The sequence below is a fragment of the Cariama cristata genome, unplaced genomic scaffold, assembly GCF_000690535.1.
Source record: "Cariama cristata isolate BGI_N322 unplaced genomic scaffold, ASM69053v1 scaffold790, whole genome shotgun sequence".
NCBI lineage: Eukaryota > Metazoa > Chordata > Aves > Cariamiformes > Cariamidae > Cariama > Cariama cristata.
Window position 1 is genome coordinate 18,393 of NW_009593832.1, and position 19,533 is coordinate 37,925.

Genomic DNA, 19,533 nt, shown 5'->3' on the forward strand with positions numbered 1-19,533 from the left:
CACTATTCATGCATCCTGAGTAGCAAGAACTCTCACACATCTTCCTCCGGTATACTTTATTTTCATTGTGTTACCTGACACTAAGCTAGATTAGGTATCTCATGGGGGAAAACATAACATTCTTAATTAAATTAACATCTGCTCATTGAGAATTTGACTACGGCCAGTAACTGCAGCCAGCACAAGGCCATATGGCAAAAGGATGGAATACGTTCCAACCAGTGTTTACATCAAAAGGATAAAGTATGCTGACTTGTATAATCATTCCTTACCTCCTAAGTCCAGTCAATAGAGAAAAACAGTAATAATAACTACTATCCTCTTAGGTCTTCTTTTGAAAGCAAAGACTATTAAGAAGAAACAAAGTGGGTTCAAGAACTTTCTGCCCCACCTCCTGAATTTAAGGGAAAAAAAATAAAATCTTACAGGATACAATGTTGAAACTTCTTAGCAATAATACAGTAGCTAATGAGAAAAGAAAAATCTTGAGAAAGCTGAATTATACTATGAGGAAGTTTTGTTGCCAAGTAGCCACATTGCATTTCATTGGCACACAACTCATTAAGAAAGCATTCTTAGTAACTGGTACTTAGTAGTTTTGCCACTAATCATCACTTACCTGTTACTTGGGGTACATATGGAACTGACAATCTTTCCACACTGTATCCACTGCCTCCTAATGATTCTGCAATTTTGTTCGTCAGGAAAAATAAATTTTTTTCATCCTTCTCTAAGGATTTTGGAAGACTGTCAAAATACATATTTGAAGTTGTTATCTACCGACAGAGATTTGTTCATTAAGTAAAATATTTTTCCAATGTCTGCAAGCAACCAAAAAGGGTCAATGGTAATGATCTGATGCAAATAAAACTTGCTGAGTTTTTTAGGAATGAATATACACCCCAAAATTAGTCCATTGAATACTTCTGCAATATTTTAAGTTACCTTAAGACTTCTTGGTTATCTGAAATATGTTCCTCACCTATTCTGTTACATCTTGAGAGAATATGGTCTCTGTTAAATAGAAAAAACTGCGGAGTAGTAGTATTTGCCATCTGCCAACAACGTGCCCATGCGGCAAAAAAGGCTAAGGGTATCCTACGCTGCATTAGGAGCAGTACTGCCAGCAGGTCGAGGGAGGAGATCCTTCCCCTCTACTGAGCACTGGTAAGGCCACACCTGGAGTACTGTGTCAAGCACTGGGCTCTCCAGGACAGAATAGACATGGACTTACAGTCTCCAATACAGGGCCACTAAGGTGCATTAAGGGACTGCAGCATCTCTCCAGTGAAGAAATACTGACAGAGCTGGGACAGTTCAGCATGGAGGAAAGAAGGTATATCTTATCAATGTGCACAACTATCTTAAGGGAAGGAGAGAGGGTGGAAAGACAATAGAGCCAGGCTCTTTTCAGTGGTGCCCAGTGACAGGACCAGAAGCAACAGACAGACTGAAACACAGAAGGTTCTGTTTGAACTTCAGGAAACACTTTTTTTACTGTAAGGGTGACCAAGCACTCGCACAGGTTGCCCAGAGAGGTTATAGAATCTCCATTCTTGGAGACTTTGCAAAGCCATCTGGATGTGGTCCTGGACAGCCTGCTCTAGGTGACCCTGCTTGAGCAGGAGGGCTGGATCAGATGATCTCCGGAGGTCCCTTCCAACCTCATCAATTCTGTGATCCAGTGAAAGTGCAATTGCTGTGTCAGTACTTATACCAAGCATCATATTGTGCAGATGTAAGTGCCTGTGGCTACAATAAGAGTCTAGAAAAACAATTTTTTTTTTCATATATGCATATATGCTTTTAATGCTTGGTGTTCTTCTGCCTATCCTGTACACTATTAAACTTCTAAATTATTCTTCACATATGCAACCTATTTCAATGATGTGCAATTTTTAATAGTAAAATAGGTACTTGACTGTTCATTAATTCACATTCTGTATCTACTTACTTGCATTTGTCTTTGAAAATTGATTCTGGTAGAAAATAAGATGCTTCCAGACTTCTAGTTTCGATGACCTGAAAAAAATGAAGAAAAATAGTACAGATGGAGTAGTCCATAGCTATTTTCTCCAATGACTAAGTTGCTTAAAGAGGTGCTACTGCAGCAATCCTTCACTAACATCTACCTCAGCACAAGTGACGCCTTTAGAATTTTTTTTAACCAGAGAAAGAAGTTGTGGCACTCGTTCTTTAGACTAAAAAACTGGTTCTCATGGTCTCATGCACAGCAGCACTGTTTACCAAAGCCAGCGAGGCTGTAAAGCCTAACACCAGATGGGGATTTAGCCCATTATATATGGTACCATAAACAAAATAAAACTGCTATACCTTGAGAGAAGAATATTCTGTGCATAATTTTAAGAGTCAGCAAGTAATGCCGTTGGAGACTGAAGACAAAGAGCAATGTTGGTGGACGCAAGTACAGGAGATCAACACCACAAGCAATTACTTGACAGAAGTTATTTACCCATTTTACAGTAGAATGTGTACTGTTCTAAAATGACTTGAATTACTGAATTATATGTTACCTTGCTGACATGCTGACAGAAGGCAGGAACTGCAATCATCTGACTCAGAAAGTTTAGATATGCTGCAACCAATGCCATGACACCACAACGATTAAACATTGGCAAATTATCCTCATTGATGATGGCAATGTCCTGAAATACAAAGCATAGCATTTTACTTTCCAAAGTCAACAGGCTGTCCTGAATATATGGAAGTCAAAATTATAAGTAGTAACACTAGCTGACATATGATGACTATATGGTATTACTTAGCATTTAATACCTCTTATCTTAAAATCCTAGTCTTCCAGCTGACTCCTGAATTAGGTATATATTGATCTGAAGTTAGGAGTTGAATCCTTCAAGCTCTCTATGAAGAAAAATAAATCTACTCAATTCAAACTTCTATTTCTCAGAAACAGAGTAGAAGTTAATGACTGGTAGTCTCTTGTCCTTTCCACCTGCTGATCATAACTTTTTTCCAGAAAATTAGAAACAGTAGTTTAAAAAAAAAAAAAAAAAAAAGAACAAAACCCCACTCTTGTCAGTCACAGATACAATACCACAAAGGGAATTTTTTAATGCTTATTAGCACTTCTATGTTCATTCAGATTGTATTATTTTTGCTCTAGTGAAACTCCTAGTGTCATTTTCATCAAGTAAAGATTTGGTTCAGTGACATTTTAAAATTAACGATGCGCTCTGCATTTCAGAGGTTTCATAATGCAGGTGCACATTAGGGAATAAGGTTAATGACCGAGAGCAAACTGAGAATACAGGACACAATTCCATCAAATTTCCATGGCACATGCTAGCACTATTTTTTTTGAATGCTTTAATTTCAACACAGGTAAACGTACTAAGTTATCCAGTTTCACTGAGGACTGTATGTAAGTATGAAATAATGCTTAATCCTGTAAAGGAAATGTTAAGGACTAAAGCCTGTCAACACACTGATCAAGTTTTACTCTAAGGTAAGACTAAGTAGCCTGATTTGACACATTTCCAACCAATCAATTAACCAAAAGCTTTCTTCCAAGGTGAGGACAGTCCATATATTTTATCTGGAACACTGATGCAAGATCACAGGTTGTAAGAATGAATACCTTACCAATCTGCTAACAAATATACCAGTGATTCTAGGAAATGTTTCAACAAATTTCCACATCTGCTATATTTCCTGAAGAGAACATGCTGTAGAAGTTTATAACAAATTTGATTAGTTGAAGCTTCCCTATTAATAAGTGGTACGTACAAAGTGCACTTCCTTAATGAATCAATCAAATTCGGACTGAATGATGTGATTTCCAATTTGAAGATCAATATGCAAACAAAAAAAATTTATCCACATCTCCAATTACAAATATAAATCTTGAAACAATGAACCCAATACTGATTCAGACTCATACCTGCAAAGCAATAGCTAACCGAATGAGGTCAATAACCACTTCTTCATTGGCTAGTTCAATTGTGATAAGAGCTAGAGACGTAAATAGTAGTTCAAAGTTTTTTTGGACATTATCTTCTTCCTTACAGCCTAAGTAGATGTGTCTGTACAACTGCTGACCATGCTATAAGAGACAAAAAAGAGAAAATGAGTATTAAAACCACAAAATAATTTAAGGTTTTTTTAAAGGTCCTCTAGTCCGACTTCCTACTCCAAGCAGGGCCAACTTTGATGTTAGATCATTTTAGGTAGAGAATTAAAAAAACAAAAAAGGATAAAATACATGTACACACATACATACATGAACAAGTACATGATTAATCAAGAAGACCACTAGTTTATAACAACAGCTTCTTTATAAATACAATACTGTTCTATTTTATGTCGAAGTGTACAGACTGGGAAGATGGTACAGAGAATTGCACATGAATACTGCACTGTGCATCAGACATTGGCACTCATTTCCTATTGAAATATTTAGAAAAAAATTGCCCATTTATGAAAAGGAGAAAACAAAAAAGCAGATCTTGAAACATTCTCAAGAACATTCAAGTAACTGAGGAGTTTTATGCATTATCCTCGTGAAGACACAAAATTTGTTCATTAAGCACATCTCCTTGAATAGCAAACCAAGAAAAAATTCTTCTAGAGGGTGTTTCTGAAGATTAGTAGGGCTCATTTACCAATGTGCATAGGGAAGCTCTAGCTCTAGTGAAGAACATAGGTTACCCAATGAAAGACCCTCAACTTCAAGTGACTTTCCTTTCCTCATAACACTGTACGTAACCAAATCTTTGTAAAGAAAATATTATCTCAGCAAAAAAAAAAGAAAGAAAACACAGAAAGGCAGGATAAGAAGTAGGCTTTGTATGCATCACACAACTTAGTACCACCCTAGCACTCTTATTTTGTAGAGGATACAGGTTTGTATCAGCTGACAGTTTGTATCAGTTAATTTTCAAGATCTAAGGACTGACAGTTTATCTCTGGAAGTACTAGTTCAGCTCTAGAAGGAGAAAGAAAACTCATTTTAAACATCTGTTTTTCAAGTAGGACATATTCACTTAAGAAATAAAGATGTTTTTTACCTTTTTATCACTTCTAAAATCAAATATATAGTTGTTCAAATATATGTTTTACTTAGAAAAGTGAGAAACAGAGCTATTAGCAAAGGACAGAAGCTACTATGAATAAACACAGTGAAGGTTAGCTGTTTAAAGACACAGTACATTTTGAAAAGAAAAGTAATGAAATGATTCCCACTGATAAAGAATTGCGCTTAGATAGGAAAATAAAGTGGATTTTCTCAATACATAGTATCTTTCCAAAAGACTGCAAAATGCAAGAAGTTCACTATTTCCCTCTAAAGATAGAAATAAACCGCCTGGCTTTGATCAAGTAGACTGAGATGAAAAGAGCTTCGTGCCTATGTCTGGTTTAATTCCATCTAATTTTAGGTATTGAAATTCCTAAGTATGATACACAATTGCTTTAGGATCCCCATCTGATACCAAACAAGCCTACACGGTCATTCAGACCTTAGTGGACTTCTGGAGGTGCTTCACTCCTTTCCTTTGGTTATGCAAGGATCCTAGGAAAAGTACATACACATCTACACTAGATGAGTAACATTAGGTTTATGATATGCACCTGAAACACTATCACATAGATAATTATTGAATGACTTCATTCCCCAGGGTTAAAACATTTGTTTAGAAGACTGTATAATCTTCACTTGACCTGGTAAGAGTCCTTGTCCTCTCCTGCCCTCTTTTTCAGATGAGGGTGTTAACAATTCAAATATTTAGTTTGACAATTAAAATTTTCATCTAGTAAAATCAGTAAATACAACTTATTCAAACTGTTTAAATCCTAGACATTAAATTGTTGAATTAAAATTTAATTCACTTTTTACAAAGATACATTATTATTAATTGCCAATATTGGAGTATTCTTTATATTTGTATTATTCCAGTATTAATCAAAACAGATATAAATATACCACAAGGAATATGAACTGTACTAACTTAGTAAGAACATTTATCTTGCAATGTTACTTGAAAGCCACACAACTCTAGTTTGCATATTATTACATACGTAGTACTTTTGCCTCTGGACAAGTTAAACTGCAATTCTGATTTTTATAATTAGAATATCAAATTAAGCCAGCACACTGAAGACACACTTTTTTTTAATTCACAGCTAATAGGTAACAAAAACAAAGAGTAGCTGTGAGAAATTAATATATTTTTTCAGGCAGATAATAGTGATAAACTTTCTAAAGCCTGCTTGAGATGACTTCAGTAATTCATATTTTTTTGTTTATAAACATATCTACACGGATAAACCATAGTCAGGAATGACAAAGCACACTAATAACTATATGCATTTTTCTCACATAGAAAATAAGGTGTTTATTGTAAAGAAGTAATTTTATTCCACATAAGTATCACCTAAAAAAGAAAAAAAAAATATCTGGTTTTATTCAGAACCATATATCCCAGAAGTCAACTGACACAATGTCCTGTAAAAACAGTTTTGTAAGGGGTGAATTTTTTCTTCAAAGTTAACTTTGAAATCTTTACCTGAAACATAAGACACAAGGCTCTTTAAAAAGATTTTTAAATAAAAAATTATCTGAAAATACAGTAAAATATAAGGCATACAAATGAAAAACTACTACTCGGTATAAAAGAAATGCTGCACAGGGATCTAATTAGAGGGAGGTCTTTTCAGAATCATGGTTTAGACCTACACTGTTCTAATTTCACGCATACAAGGGTTTTCACTGAAGACATAACTGAAAATTTTATTCCACGGAACCACCTCTCAAGTATCTAAAGCACCTCAACATCAAAATCACTGTAACTTGAATTACAATCACTTGATACTGATCTTCGCAACTTGTTGCAAAAAAACAGCTGTAGAAGAGAAGCAAAGCAACTGGTTCAGTTACTTCATCTTCTTTCTAGATAGAAAAGTTAACTTTTTCATTCTATTACCTTTTTCATGAAGCTCACGTCTTGCCTTGAAATCTTGTCTCGTTTTATCTTTAGATCAGAAACATCTGGTATTATTCTACAAAGGAAACAAAAATGTCGTTTTAGTAAAAAGAAGTTGAAAGGGAAGAGGATGTGAAATACATGAACTATTCAAACAAATCTTGAAGCAATTTCCATTTCAATTATATCCATGTTTAACAATGACACTCAAATTTCAGTTGAAGAGAGTGAACCATAAACAGAATTATGACAACCACATTTTTTTTTCTCTACATTAAATACCATATTCTGTCTTCCACAGTTAAATTAGCAGATATTTGGAATTGTCATTTAAGGTATCACACACTGAGGTTTACCTGTAAAACTCTTGCCATCAATAAATGACACTGAGCACTCTGCATTTATCAAAACAGTACGTTAACATTTCAGATTAGGAAAAATACTTAAAAAGTCAACAATAGTTATCATGCAGATATTAAACTAGAATTTCAAGCAGGCCAAAACAAACTACCGTATCCCTCTAAGCTTTGCTCTGTTGTCATGCCGATCGATGATATTATGCAGTATTTCCAAGACCAGCTGCCTTAGCTCAGAGTCTTCCATGAGCGAAGGAGACAATAACGGGTCCAGAAATGGGGGAGGAAGTGCATTAGTTATCGCTGTTGCTTTGTATCCTGAAGTCACCTGTTCATTGTTAAAAATAAAATTAATGTGTGTCATTATTGCATTGTAAGAATTACTTACAGCTGTCATTCAATTTTTAGTGGGATTTCTTTGGTATGTGAAAGGTGGATTCAAATTGAAGTATTGTATTAGTTTTGAAAATTCCTAACCTCACTATGAATTTGGAAGGACTTTAATACTTATCTTCAAATGAACTCCCTCACCTGTTTTAAAGTGGTATTTCTCAGGATCCTTCCTCTAACAACACACCAAAAATCAAAAATAAAAGTATCAATTATGAAAGTTTTTTTGAAAAACGGCCCACAAAAGTTACAGGGCTTAAAATGAAGATGGCAATAAATCCAATAGAGATTTTTCCATTTCAGGCTCTGGTTGCTCATACATGGTAGTGAATATGCTCATATGAAGAAATAAAGATAAATGAAGGCCTATGTGTACATCTTAGACATTTATGGATGCTACTTTATTGCAAAAAAGAAAGCAAGCAGCAAACATAATTTTCTTCTAAATGTGGTAACATGACGTTGTTTTTTCTTAAACTAATACTACCTCTGCCTTGCCTCAAATGATTACTTTTATTTAAAGCAAGCTCTGTAGGTACATAAGAAAAAGTTAACTTCTATTGATAATGTAAATATTAATCAGCTGAACATTCACAGCTGTCAGAAATGTTCAAAATTTACTGTCCCTAAAAATGGAGGTTACCAGAATATTACAATCTCAAAACCAAAATAGGATTCAGAAACTGACAAGCATAAGCTGTTGAGAATAAGGGGAGCAAAATTAGCCAAAATTTATTTATAAAAAAGTAATCATTTTTATCTAAGACTTTACATAATAATTGTATCTTCATTATGCATATTCCATGCTATTACAGCTTCTACACGTGAATGGTGGTGTACTGGTTTTGGCTGGGATAGTTAATTTTCTTCACAGTAGCATATACCCTGCTGTGTTCTGGATTTGTGACCAAAACAGGGTTGATAATTCAGGGATGTTTTAGTTATTGCTGAGCAGTGTTTACATAGCCTCAAGGCCTTTTCTGCTTCTCATACTGCCCTGCCAGCAAGTAGGCTGGGGGTGGAAAAGAAGTTGGGAGGGGACACAGCTGGGACAGCTGACCCCAACTGACCCAAGGGATATTCCATGTCATATGATGTCATGCTCAGCAACAAAACAGGGGAGAGTTGGCAACGGCTGTCATTGCTCAGGGACTGGCTGGGTATGGACTGGCTGGGTATGTTGGCTGCTGGTGAGCAACTGGGTTCTGGGTGGGTTTTTTGGTGGTTTGTTTGGGTGGCTTTTTTTTTTTTTGATCAATTTTCTTTCTTCCTGGTTTTGTTTTTCTTTGTTTCCTTTTTTACTTACTAAACTGTCTCCATCTCAACCAATTTTTCTCACTTGTACCCTCCTGACTCTTTCCTCCATCCCACTAGGGAAGAGCAAGCGACTGGGTGGTGCTTTGCTGCCTGCTGGGGTTAAACCACACCATGTGAGCAAGCACTATTGAATAGGCTGAAAGGAAACTGGTTGGCAGAGGAGCATGAGGGTACATGAAGGTATCTAATCAATCATTTTGAAAAGGAAAATTACTAATATTACAAGCAGTAAGGCTGCAAATAAAAGCACATACTTTTAATGAAATGCCAGATTTTAATTGCCTATACAACATTAAGTTGTCTGCCTGTGTGTATGCATGACAATAGACTAATTATGTTATGAAGTAGTATTTTTTTTGTAAAGAATTCATGATGTACAATGCTCAGTTCAGTACACAGAACAGGCAGGGTTCAGTAGCTTCTAGTTCTTTATTATGTTTGCAGACTAAACCTTAAATACCACAACAAAAGCTTTGATCTGAATGCAAATTCCTTCCTACATTTTGTCCACAGTATTTATCAATGTCTGAGTAATGCATTAAGCATCAAAACATTCACTTTTACATCTTTTTGTCATGATGCACTATAACTTCCATATTTTAAAAGAAGAGGATCCAAAACAAAATTCAGTATCAAAAATGTTAAAGTCCTTCCACATACACAATTTGAATCCCTTAAAGCATACTTACAGGCTATGCAGCACTATAAGTAATTAGAATAATTCTTACCAACTTCAATGGAAATTAAGACTGGTGAGATGAATATTGTCAGGAACAGTTTAGGCATAGCTGAGTCTATCTTTAATGAAGACAATGTGCAACATGGCCCCTGAGATCCTTTCTAACATGTTTTCTCTGCTTAAATTGCACCTGTGAACGCTCAGCTCTCCTGCAAGCCAGAATCTAGGTTTTCTTACTCTGACAAGCAATGAATGGTTTAACTGATTTGCCTAACACAAATTTCATGTCAAAGTGGGAATGGAAACTCATTTTCCAGGAAAGTATTATTCTGCTTTAGTCATGAAATCATTCTTTATGCTATTTCTTCTACTTCAGTCACTAAACAGTCTTCAGTTTCTCCAAGAAAACAGGCCAGGATTCTACAGGCAAGAGCCTCCTTTACTACCCACTTGTGATTCTTATCATCAGGATATATTTCCAGAAATACTCTTTGAAGGTTTACAGCTGAAAAATGTATTTATGATAAAACATTTAATCCCACCTTACAAGAAATTTGGGAAATACTAGGAAGGAAAGAACAATGGTGCCCGAGGCTCTAAGGGCTTGGAAATAGGAATCCATTCCTACAGTTCTAAAAATATCAGCCATTCTACTAATTATAGCTTTTCTGGTACCAGAGACAAAAGTGATTTCACTTTGATGTTGTCAGCATTGCTGGCAGAACTAGTCAACTCAACTTACTCTATGATGTTCTTCTGGATCTGCAGATCGAATTGTAACTGATATTCACTAAAGTGCTCTAAGAGACGGAGGAATATTTCTTGAGCTGCTTGTAACGTAAGATGGGAAAACGCTGTCACAATTTTACCCAGTAGAACTACCGATCCATGTCATATGAAGGTATGTTTAATTTCATAATACAGAGTTGTAATGCTGTACTTACATTTATAAATGTATAAAGTGAAACACTGTGTGCTTATAATATACTGAACACAGAAGGCTTACCATAAGTAAAGATCTCAATAACATGATTTGAATCCTCCTAGTTCCCAAATCTCTGTAATTGGAAAAAAGTTGAAAATTAGTTTCTTTGCACATATTCAAAATATTATTCTATTCCAGACACCATTCGAACAAGTGTGTTTTTGGCAAGTGAATACAGCAGTCTTGGAAGGGATGCTGGATGACCACCGATAACGGGTAAATATCTCCAAATGAGGTGCAATAACTGAATGTTTTTGAAAGGGACATTTATAGGAAGGCTTAAAAACGAACCACATACAAAAAGGTTTCTGAATGAAACATGAAGATTTAGATCTGCTTCACGTATACCATTTACTGTTTTTTCAATTGTATCTGAAATGTTCAACCACTACAGGCTTGTCTTAATTTTCACAAGCATCAGCACTCAGAATTTCTTCTGAGTTAAAATGTAATTGAGTCTTTTAAGAAACCAGGACACTTCCTGTTTAAGTCAGACCCCATAACTTTGAGACTGAAAAAAGTTATCTGCAAAATCTGAAGGACTGAAAGAACCCTCAATTTTCAGATGACAGGAAGGTACACGGGACTTAACACCACTTAACTTGTTCTTCATCTGGGCTCATTTTCCATCTGCTGATACCAAAAGAAGTTAAACATCAATTGGTATATAGCCACATATGCACTGTTCTTGCAAGATCTTGCAAGATAAAAGTGCACTTGGAATAAATTGCTCCATCCAAAGAGACTCTTTCAAGAAAGTAAAAAAGTACAAACCCTTTTGTCAACCAAATAGCAAAAGGAAAGAGCATGCCTCTTCACAAAAGTTGGCCCCTACATAACAGTGGAAACTTCTGCCTTCATGGGCTATAATCCTGGCTATATCCAGTTGGCAGTATCAATTCAAATGTCTTGTGTAGCAGAGACCAAATTTTCAGGTAAGTAACGCAAGACTGTATCAGCAGTCAGAAAGCCTGCTTTATTCAGAATGACATAAGTGCATCACACTAACATACTACTCAGTCCCATGTTTACACAGAATCCCACAAAGGAAAATTCTATACTTAAAAAACAAACAAAAAACCCCCACACTAAATGGTAATCCAAGTACAGAATTCTAAATGGATTCATATTTCAAATACCTTCTTAATGAGTGACAGCTGCCTGGCACAGATTTCTATCTTCCATGGAATAGCGTCCCATACTGCAGGGACACAATACTATATGAAAAGCTGCCAAGAAGCCAGGAGAATGACAATGACTTTCTATTTAAGCTAGCAGGGGATCAGATGTGTAGTACAAAGCTTCCATGCATACCTGGAAAGAATAGCTGCAACCTTTGCAGTGACTTTCCCCATACTGACAAAAAGCAGTCTTTAAACATAATTACTCATATTACAGGAAAAAATATTACTTCAGCATATGGCAGGTTTTTAATTATGGGTTTATTACAGGAGTCTGCCCCTTTATAGCTTTTTCCTATTTCTAAATAAAGAGGTAAAATCTAAACCAAAACAAACTAACTGGAATTTCTGCAGTTTAATTCTTAATCTGAAGTCAGCTTCTACAGAATGAAGAAAAAACAAAAACCATTTGTAAATTATGCAGCTATTTGAAAAAATGTAGTCATAGCTCAAATTCACTCATTCACAATACACACACATAAGAAGTTACAGAATTAACCACCATTAAGTAGATAATTTCAGAAACATTTGTACAGATATGTATAGAAGAAATGTCTTAGTGTAAAATAAGTTGCATTCCAATCAGGTATGTTCTATCAGTAATGTGTTTGGAGACTGATTTCATACTGCTCACATTGTGCTCATCTTGATCATGCATAGTATTTAATATAGCCCCTAATGAATGGGAATTTGCATTTCACTTTTCTTAATGTATTTCACTTCTTAATTTATCAGGATTCTAAAATCTAAATTTTTAATTAGAAATTAAAAAATGTAGGATATACAAACCCAAGGTGACTGGTATCCAGTGATTGTGAAGTTGACCCCAAAACAGGTACTTTTCCCATAATGAACATCATAATCTCTGATCTCTGGTAATCTGGGAGATTGCTTCCAAAAAATCCTAAATAAAAGTGGAATGAAATCACAGAAGGAAAGAAATATAGGACTCTTCTCTTTATAAGAAATGCCTTAAAAATAAAAGGAATGTATTTACAAGGTCAAAATAGACTAAGAATAAAACTGTGATTGGTTTTAGGGCATAATACTCACATGTTCATTTCTGCTGAATGGCTTTACAGAGTCTTTTCACAACATCCACTTTATTCTTTCAATAAACTTTCTAATTTTATCCTCCTTTAAATAAATAATTTAAAAGTTAAATATGTGACATCTGTTAATTTGTAACTACTAAGGAATTGGAAATGTTTCTCATGGAATACAGTGTTGTTACTTTCGTCTATTCTTAAATTGCCATTAAATATTATAGGAGTGTGAACAGAAATCTGAGAAATATACAAGTAGTATATGACTATTACTTAGAGACTGCCAAGGCAAGCAGCTCCAGTGCCAGTACGACTGGCAGTGGAGTGCTCTAGTGTGGTGCACAGGGGAGTTTCCTGAACTGGGGAACCTCAGGGGAGTGGAGAGACCCACCAGCAGCCCGCAGCTTGTACCACAGCAGCTGACGAGACCCCGCACCTATAAAAGAAGTCCCTGGGGAGTGCTAGTGACCAGGAGCGGCATGGCGCAGCAGCTAGCACGAAAGAAGGGTGCTATGGCTCTGCCAGCTCGATCAGGGAGCAATGATATGAGCCCGGCAGAAGGCCATGTCCTCTCTAATGTATGCACCCACCAAGACTGACGCAGCTTCCCAGACAGCACTCCAGTGGGAACATGACACTAGGTGTCAGGCTGCAGGCTGTGCCCTGCTCTTACGGCAGGACTGGATGGCAGCAGTGAGCCCAACTGTGGGAGGTGAGCCCAGGGAGAGGAACTCCTCTGCTTAGTGACAGAGCTCCGGGAGGAGGTGAGTAGGCTGAGGAGTATCAGGGAGTCTGAGAGGGAGACAGACTTCTGGAACTGTACCTTACCATCCCTGGGACAGGCACAACAGGCAAACAGGACACATGATATGTAGGATTCCCTATCCTCTCCCCACCCAGTAGAAAGCAGGGACTTAAGGGATAGAGGGCAATGGTGACAAGTTCCTGCCCAGCAGAGTAGGCACATCTCCTCGGTGATTCCGCCACCTTCCCAGGCGCCCTTGCATAATAGGCACAGGGCTCTGCAAGTGGAACTGAACAATGATGAGGATGATAGTTCATCTAGGTTGGAGGTGCTGCTGAGGTTAAGTCGGCCTATGCTCTGTGCCAAAATTGTTTCCATAAAGAAAAAAAGACAGGTCATTGTCATCAAAGATTCTCTTCCATGGGGAAGAGAAGGCCCAATACGCCAACTGGACACACTTCTTAGGGAAGTCTGCTGCCTCCCTGGGGCCCGGGTTAAAGATGTGACAAGAAAACTTCCTACATGGTACAGCCCTCAGATTTTTGTCCATTATTGATTTTTCAGGTAGGCAGCGATGAAGTTGCAATAAGAAGTCCAAGGGAGATCAGGAGAGACTTCAGGGTCTCAGGACAACTGATTAAGGGATCAGGAGCACAAGTAGTGTTCTCCTCTGTCGTTCCAATTGCAGAGAATGATGAAGGAAGTAACAGGAAGAGCCGGCAGATCATTATCTGGCTCCAAACCTGGTGTCACCCGCAGAATTTTGGGTTTTTTGATCATGGGCCAGGCTACACAACACCAGGCCTGCTGGCAACAGATGGAGTGCCCCTTCCTCAAAGGGGGAGAAGGATCTTTGTGCAAGAGTTAGCAGGGCTCATCAAAAGAGCTTTAACCTAGATTTGAAGGGGGAAAGGGATAAAATCAGGCTTGCTAGAGACAAGTCTGCAGGCAGCACGCCAGTGTTTGAGGGACAGTGTGCTAGCAAGGTCCTTCAGTCTGCTCCACGATGTGCTGAGTACACTGGAGGACCTTTGAAATGTCTCTATACTAACGCACACAGCATAAGGAACAAACAAGAGGAGGTTGAAGCTTTGGCCCAGTCCTGGAGCTACAACATCATTGGCATAAGACAAACCTGGTAGGATGAGTCCTGTGACTGGCATGCCGTGATGGACGGTTACAGGCTCTTCAGGAGGGACAGCTAGGGCAAGCAAGGCAAGGGGTGCTGCTGTATGTAAGGGAGGGGTTGGATTGTATGGTGCTTACAGTTGGTGATGACATGGTTGAGAGCCGCTGGGTAAGGAAGAAGTGGAAAGCAAATAAAGCGGATGTTGTTGTGGGAGTCTACTATCAACCACCCAGCCAGGATAACAACATTGATGAATTGTTCTACAAGGAATTAAGGGATACCTCTAGATCAACTGCCTTTGTCTTTATGAGTGTTTTTAACTTCCCAGACATCAACTGGGAATATCATACAGTGGACACAAACAGCTCCAGGAAATTTCTGAAGCATGTTGAAGGTAAACTTCTTGGTGCAGGTACTAACAGAGTCAACTGGGAAAGGTGCCCTCCTAGATTTGTTGTTTGCAAACACAGAGGGACTTGTGGGTGAAGTTGTGATCAGTGGCTGGTTTGGGGACAGGGGACACCAAGTCGTTGTTTCAAATCATCGGCGACAGGAGAAAAACTACCAGCAAAACTTTGACTCTGGATACAGAGAGAGCAGACTTCAGTCTGATGGAGTGAGTTAGTAAAATCTCCTCAGAATCTGCTTTCGAAGGTATTGGGGTCCATGAACGCTGATGACTCTTTAAAAGCCATCTCTTAAGAGCGCAGAAGCAGGCAATTCCAAAGTGTCAGAAATCAAGCAAGCACAGCAGAAGGCCAGCATGGCTAAGAAGGGGTCTTCTAGAACTTAGGTGGCAAAGGAAGGTGTATGGATATTGGAAGCAAGGACAGACGACACAGAAGGATCACAGAGATGCTGTTCGCCGCTGTAGGCAGAAAATTTGTGCAGCCAAAGCTCAATTAGAGTTCAAGCTGGCCAGGACTGTGAAGGACAACAAAAAGGGCTTTTTAAATACGTTAACAGCAAAAGGAAGATCAGAGATAGCATTAATCTGTTGCTTGATGAGGTCAGATATCTCACAAATAAGGTTGTAGACAAAGCAGAGACATTTAATGCCTTCTCCGCCTCTGCCTTTGACACTGATGAGGGGCCCTGGGACCCCTGGGTTGGAAGACCAGGACTCGGGGGGGTGATAAACTCCCAGCCAACTCTGAATTTGTTTGAGGCTTGCTGGTCCAGCTGGATGCACGTAAGTCTATGGGAGCCGATGGGATTCATCCCAGGGTACTGAAAGAGCTGGCCGATGTCATTGTGGGACCTCTCTCCATTATTTGTCAGTGGTCTTGGGAGTCTGAAGAGGTCCCGGTTGACTGGAAACTGGCAAACGTTACCCCAGTTTAAGAAGGGTAAGAAGGAAGACCCTGGTAATCACAAGCCCATCAGTCTCACTTCAGTGCCTGGTAAAATTATGGAGAAGGTTGTTTTGGGAGTTATTGGAAAACACTTGAGAGGCAATGCAGTCATTTGTCATAGCCAGCACAGGTTCATAAGGGGAAAGTCCTGCTTAACCAGCTTAATTTCCTTTTATGACAAGGTCACCCATCCAGTTGACATTGACCAAGGCAAGTCAGTAGCTACAGTGCGGTTTTGGATTACAGTAAAGCTTTTGATGCCGTCTCTCACATTACCCTCCTGGACAAAACACTCAGCACACAGCTAGACAAGTCCATAATACATTGGGTGAGCAGTTGGCTGATGGGTCAGGCTCAAAGAGTTATAGTAAACGGGGTTACATCAGGCTGCCAGCCAGTCACCAGTGGGGTTCCCTAGGGCTCAATTTTAGGGTCAGCGCTCTTTAAATGTTTTTATAAATGATCTGAACTCAGGAATCGCATGTATATTAAGTAAGTTTGCCAATGATACTAAACTAGGAGGACCTACGCACTCCCCCAAGGGTAGAGAGGCCTTACAGAGAGATCTGGAAAGATGAGAGCTGGGCAATCACCAACCGTATAAAATTTAACAAAAGCAAGTGCCAGATTCTCCATCTGAGATGGGGTAATCCTCGTTATACATACAAATTGGAGGATGAGAGGCTGGAGAGCCGCTCCACAGAAAGAGATCTGGGGCTTTGGGTTGACGGCAAGTTGAACATGAGTCAACAGTGTGCCCTGGCAGCCAAAAGGGCCAACCGTGTCCTAGGATGCATCAAGCACAGAATCGCAAGCCTGTCAAGGGAAGTGATTGTCCCACTCTGCGCTGCACTGGTATGGCCCCATCTCAAGTACAGTGTGCAGTTTTGGGCACCTCAATGTAAGAGGGACATCAAACTGTTAGTATCCAGAGGAGGGCAACCAACATGGTGAAAGGCCTTGATGACAAGACTTACAAAGAGCTTGTTCAGCTTGTAGAAGAGAAGGTTGAGAGGTGACCTCATCGCACTCTACCACTTCCTCAAGGGGGGCAGCTGAGGGGGAGGTGCTGATCTCCTCTCTGGTGATCAGTGACAGGACATGAGGAAATGGAATCAAGCTGCGTCAGGGGAAGTTTAGATTGGACATTAGGAAAAGGTTCTGCACTGAGAGAGCGGTTGGTCACTTAAACAGGCTCCACAGGGAAGCAGTCATGGCACCAAGCCTATCAAGAGTTCAGGGAGTGTCTCGATGATGGTTTTAGTCATATGGTTTAGTTTCACGTAGACTCAATGATCGTCATGGGTCCCTTCCAACCTGAGATATTCTATTTTATTGCTGTGAAATAGAATAAATGTAACCTTGATAGAAAGAAGCTTTACTTTAAAAGGTTGGGTTGTACGTTTTTGGGGATTCTTTTTTTGGGGGTGGGGTGGGGTTTAACATTTTAACTTGGAGTTTTACTGTAATGGTGAGAAATAATCTACTACATATTTGCTACTGCTGTAGAAGGCTTCAAGGCATAAGCAAAGGTACATATTAGTGAACAACATTTAAGTTACATTCCTCCTTGTTCTTTAAGTAAAGGAATACACATCATAAATACAATGCAATATATAATATCAATACCATAATGAGAAAATCTGAAAAAAGGGGAGCAGCTATTTTAACAAAATCATTTAGAGAAACTGTATTGTGCTTAAAAGTACTTCAGCTAAGTCATGGTAGCACAACTGGCCATTAGGTGTCATTGTTGCCACTATATTTAACATTGGTTTCTACAAATTTAAGTAGTACCTACTAAAATATATTACTGTATATGATTGCTTGCAATGTGATTTTCACAAAAGGACTAATATTAGTTCTGTCCTAAAGATACAGAATGATGTCTATATTTGAAGGGCCATATCACAATATAACCAACAAATTTATTTTAAGTCCAGCAGTATTGTTAGTTTTCATTGAGCTTCTTAGCTATCTGCTCAGTTAACAATTAAAAGAACAGTCCTTCAGAAGTCAAATATGTAAACTGAGCCTGAGATTTAGAGGCAAGTACAATCAGAGAAAGCAGACATGCCATTATTCCTTTTTGATTCAAGCTCTTTTAATCCAATCTCATAGAGGAAGGTGGAATAGGGAGGAATTTTAAGTGAGCATATGTTACCGTCATTACTCACCAATAGTTTGAATAATAGCATTCTGGACAATTCTCTCATCACTCTCCTTGGAGCTCGTGCTGAAAGTGGCACTTCCTGCACTATCACCCAGCTCAAAGTCAACACTGATGCGCAAGTGCTTCAACAAGGTATTAAAAACCTCCAGAACTGTTGGGCCTAGAAACAACACATAACAGTGACTGCACCTGTCAAGGGAAAGATGCCTTAAGAAAATGAAAACTAACATTTTCAATCTCTTTTCAGAAGAAATCAGATTAAGCTGAGAAGAACAAGTGAAATTCACTGTTTGAAGGATATGGCCTAGGGATAAACTTTTGAAGTGTGCTTCCACCTTGATATTTTACAAATTTGGAATCGGGAAATGCAATCAAGTATATACATGTAATCCATCTATCAAGTTGTACTGGGTCTGGCTGGGATGAAGTTAACTTTCTTCCTAGCAGACTGTGCTTTGGATTTGTGACTAAAATAGTGTTGACAACACACCAGTGTTTTGGCTGTCACTGATAAGTGCCAGCAAGTGTGAAGACTTTTTTTTTTCCCTACTCTTTTCCTACAGAGGGTAGGCTGGGGTGTGCAAGAAACCAGGAGGAGACGCAAAATGGGCCAGTTGACCCAAACTAACGGAAGGGCTATTCCATACCATATAATGTCATGCTCAGCAATAAAAGCTAAAGGAAAGGAAAAGGGGAACATTTGTTCATATGGCATTTGTCTTCCCAAGTAACTGTTATGCATGCTGAGGCCCTGCTTTCCAGGAAGTGGCTAAACATCTGCCTGTCAATGGGAAGTACTGAATAAAATCCTTTGCTTTCCTGGTGTATGCACAGCTTTTGATTCACCCATTAAATTGTCTTTAGCTTGATCCATGAGACTTCTCACCTTCTTTCTACCTTCTCCCTGTCCTGAGGGAAAGGGGAGTGAGCAAACAGCTATTGGTTGGTGTCAATCTACCACGCAACTTTTACACAAAAAATATGAGTGGTTGCTGAAATTAAGCATCAACAATGGGTTAAACTGCAGGCACTTGCACCTGAGTTTCAGTTATTTCAAAACCTGCTACTAAAATCTAGTTCTATATATTGGATCAAATAATGAGCTCCTTTCATGATATGGTAAAAGACTTCACAAGTCTATGCATGCAAGTGGGTCTTATATAAAGAGAAAGGACAGGCTCAGACTCAAGCTGATGAAGCAAACGATAGTTTCAG

At 38.5% G+C, this 19,533-nt stretch overlaps 1 protein-coding gene across 1 annotated transcript in view; it reads right to left on the minus strand.

Annotated features, from left to right (window-relative positions):
* Positions 1–19,533, minus strand: part of EFR3A (EFR3 homolog A (S. cerevisiae)) — a 63,902-nt gene that overhangs the window by 11,575 nt on the left and 32,794 nt on the right. Inside the window, exons 10-18 of the mRNA XM_009695559.1 lie at positions 18,323–18,478; positions 12,660–12,774; positions 10,711–10,762; positions 7,474–7,646; positions 6,963–7,038; positions 3,923–4,084; positions 2,535–2,666; positions 1,955–2,022; positions 620–747 (exon numbers count right to left, since the gene is read on the minus strand). Coding sequence (XP_009693861.1) covers positions 620–747; positions 1,955–2,022; positions 2,535–2,666; positions 3,923–4,084; positions 6,963–7,038; positions 7,474–7,646; positions 10,711–10,762; positions 12,660–12,774; positions 18,323–18,478 — 1,062 coding nt within the window. The remainder of the gene's footprint in view (positions 1–619; positions 748–1,954; positions 2,023–2,534; positions 2,667–3,922; positions 4,085–6,962; positions 7,039–7,473; positions 7,647–10,710; positions 10,763–12,659; positions 12,775–18,322; positions 18,479–19,533) is intronic.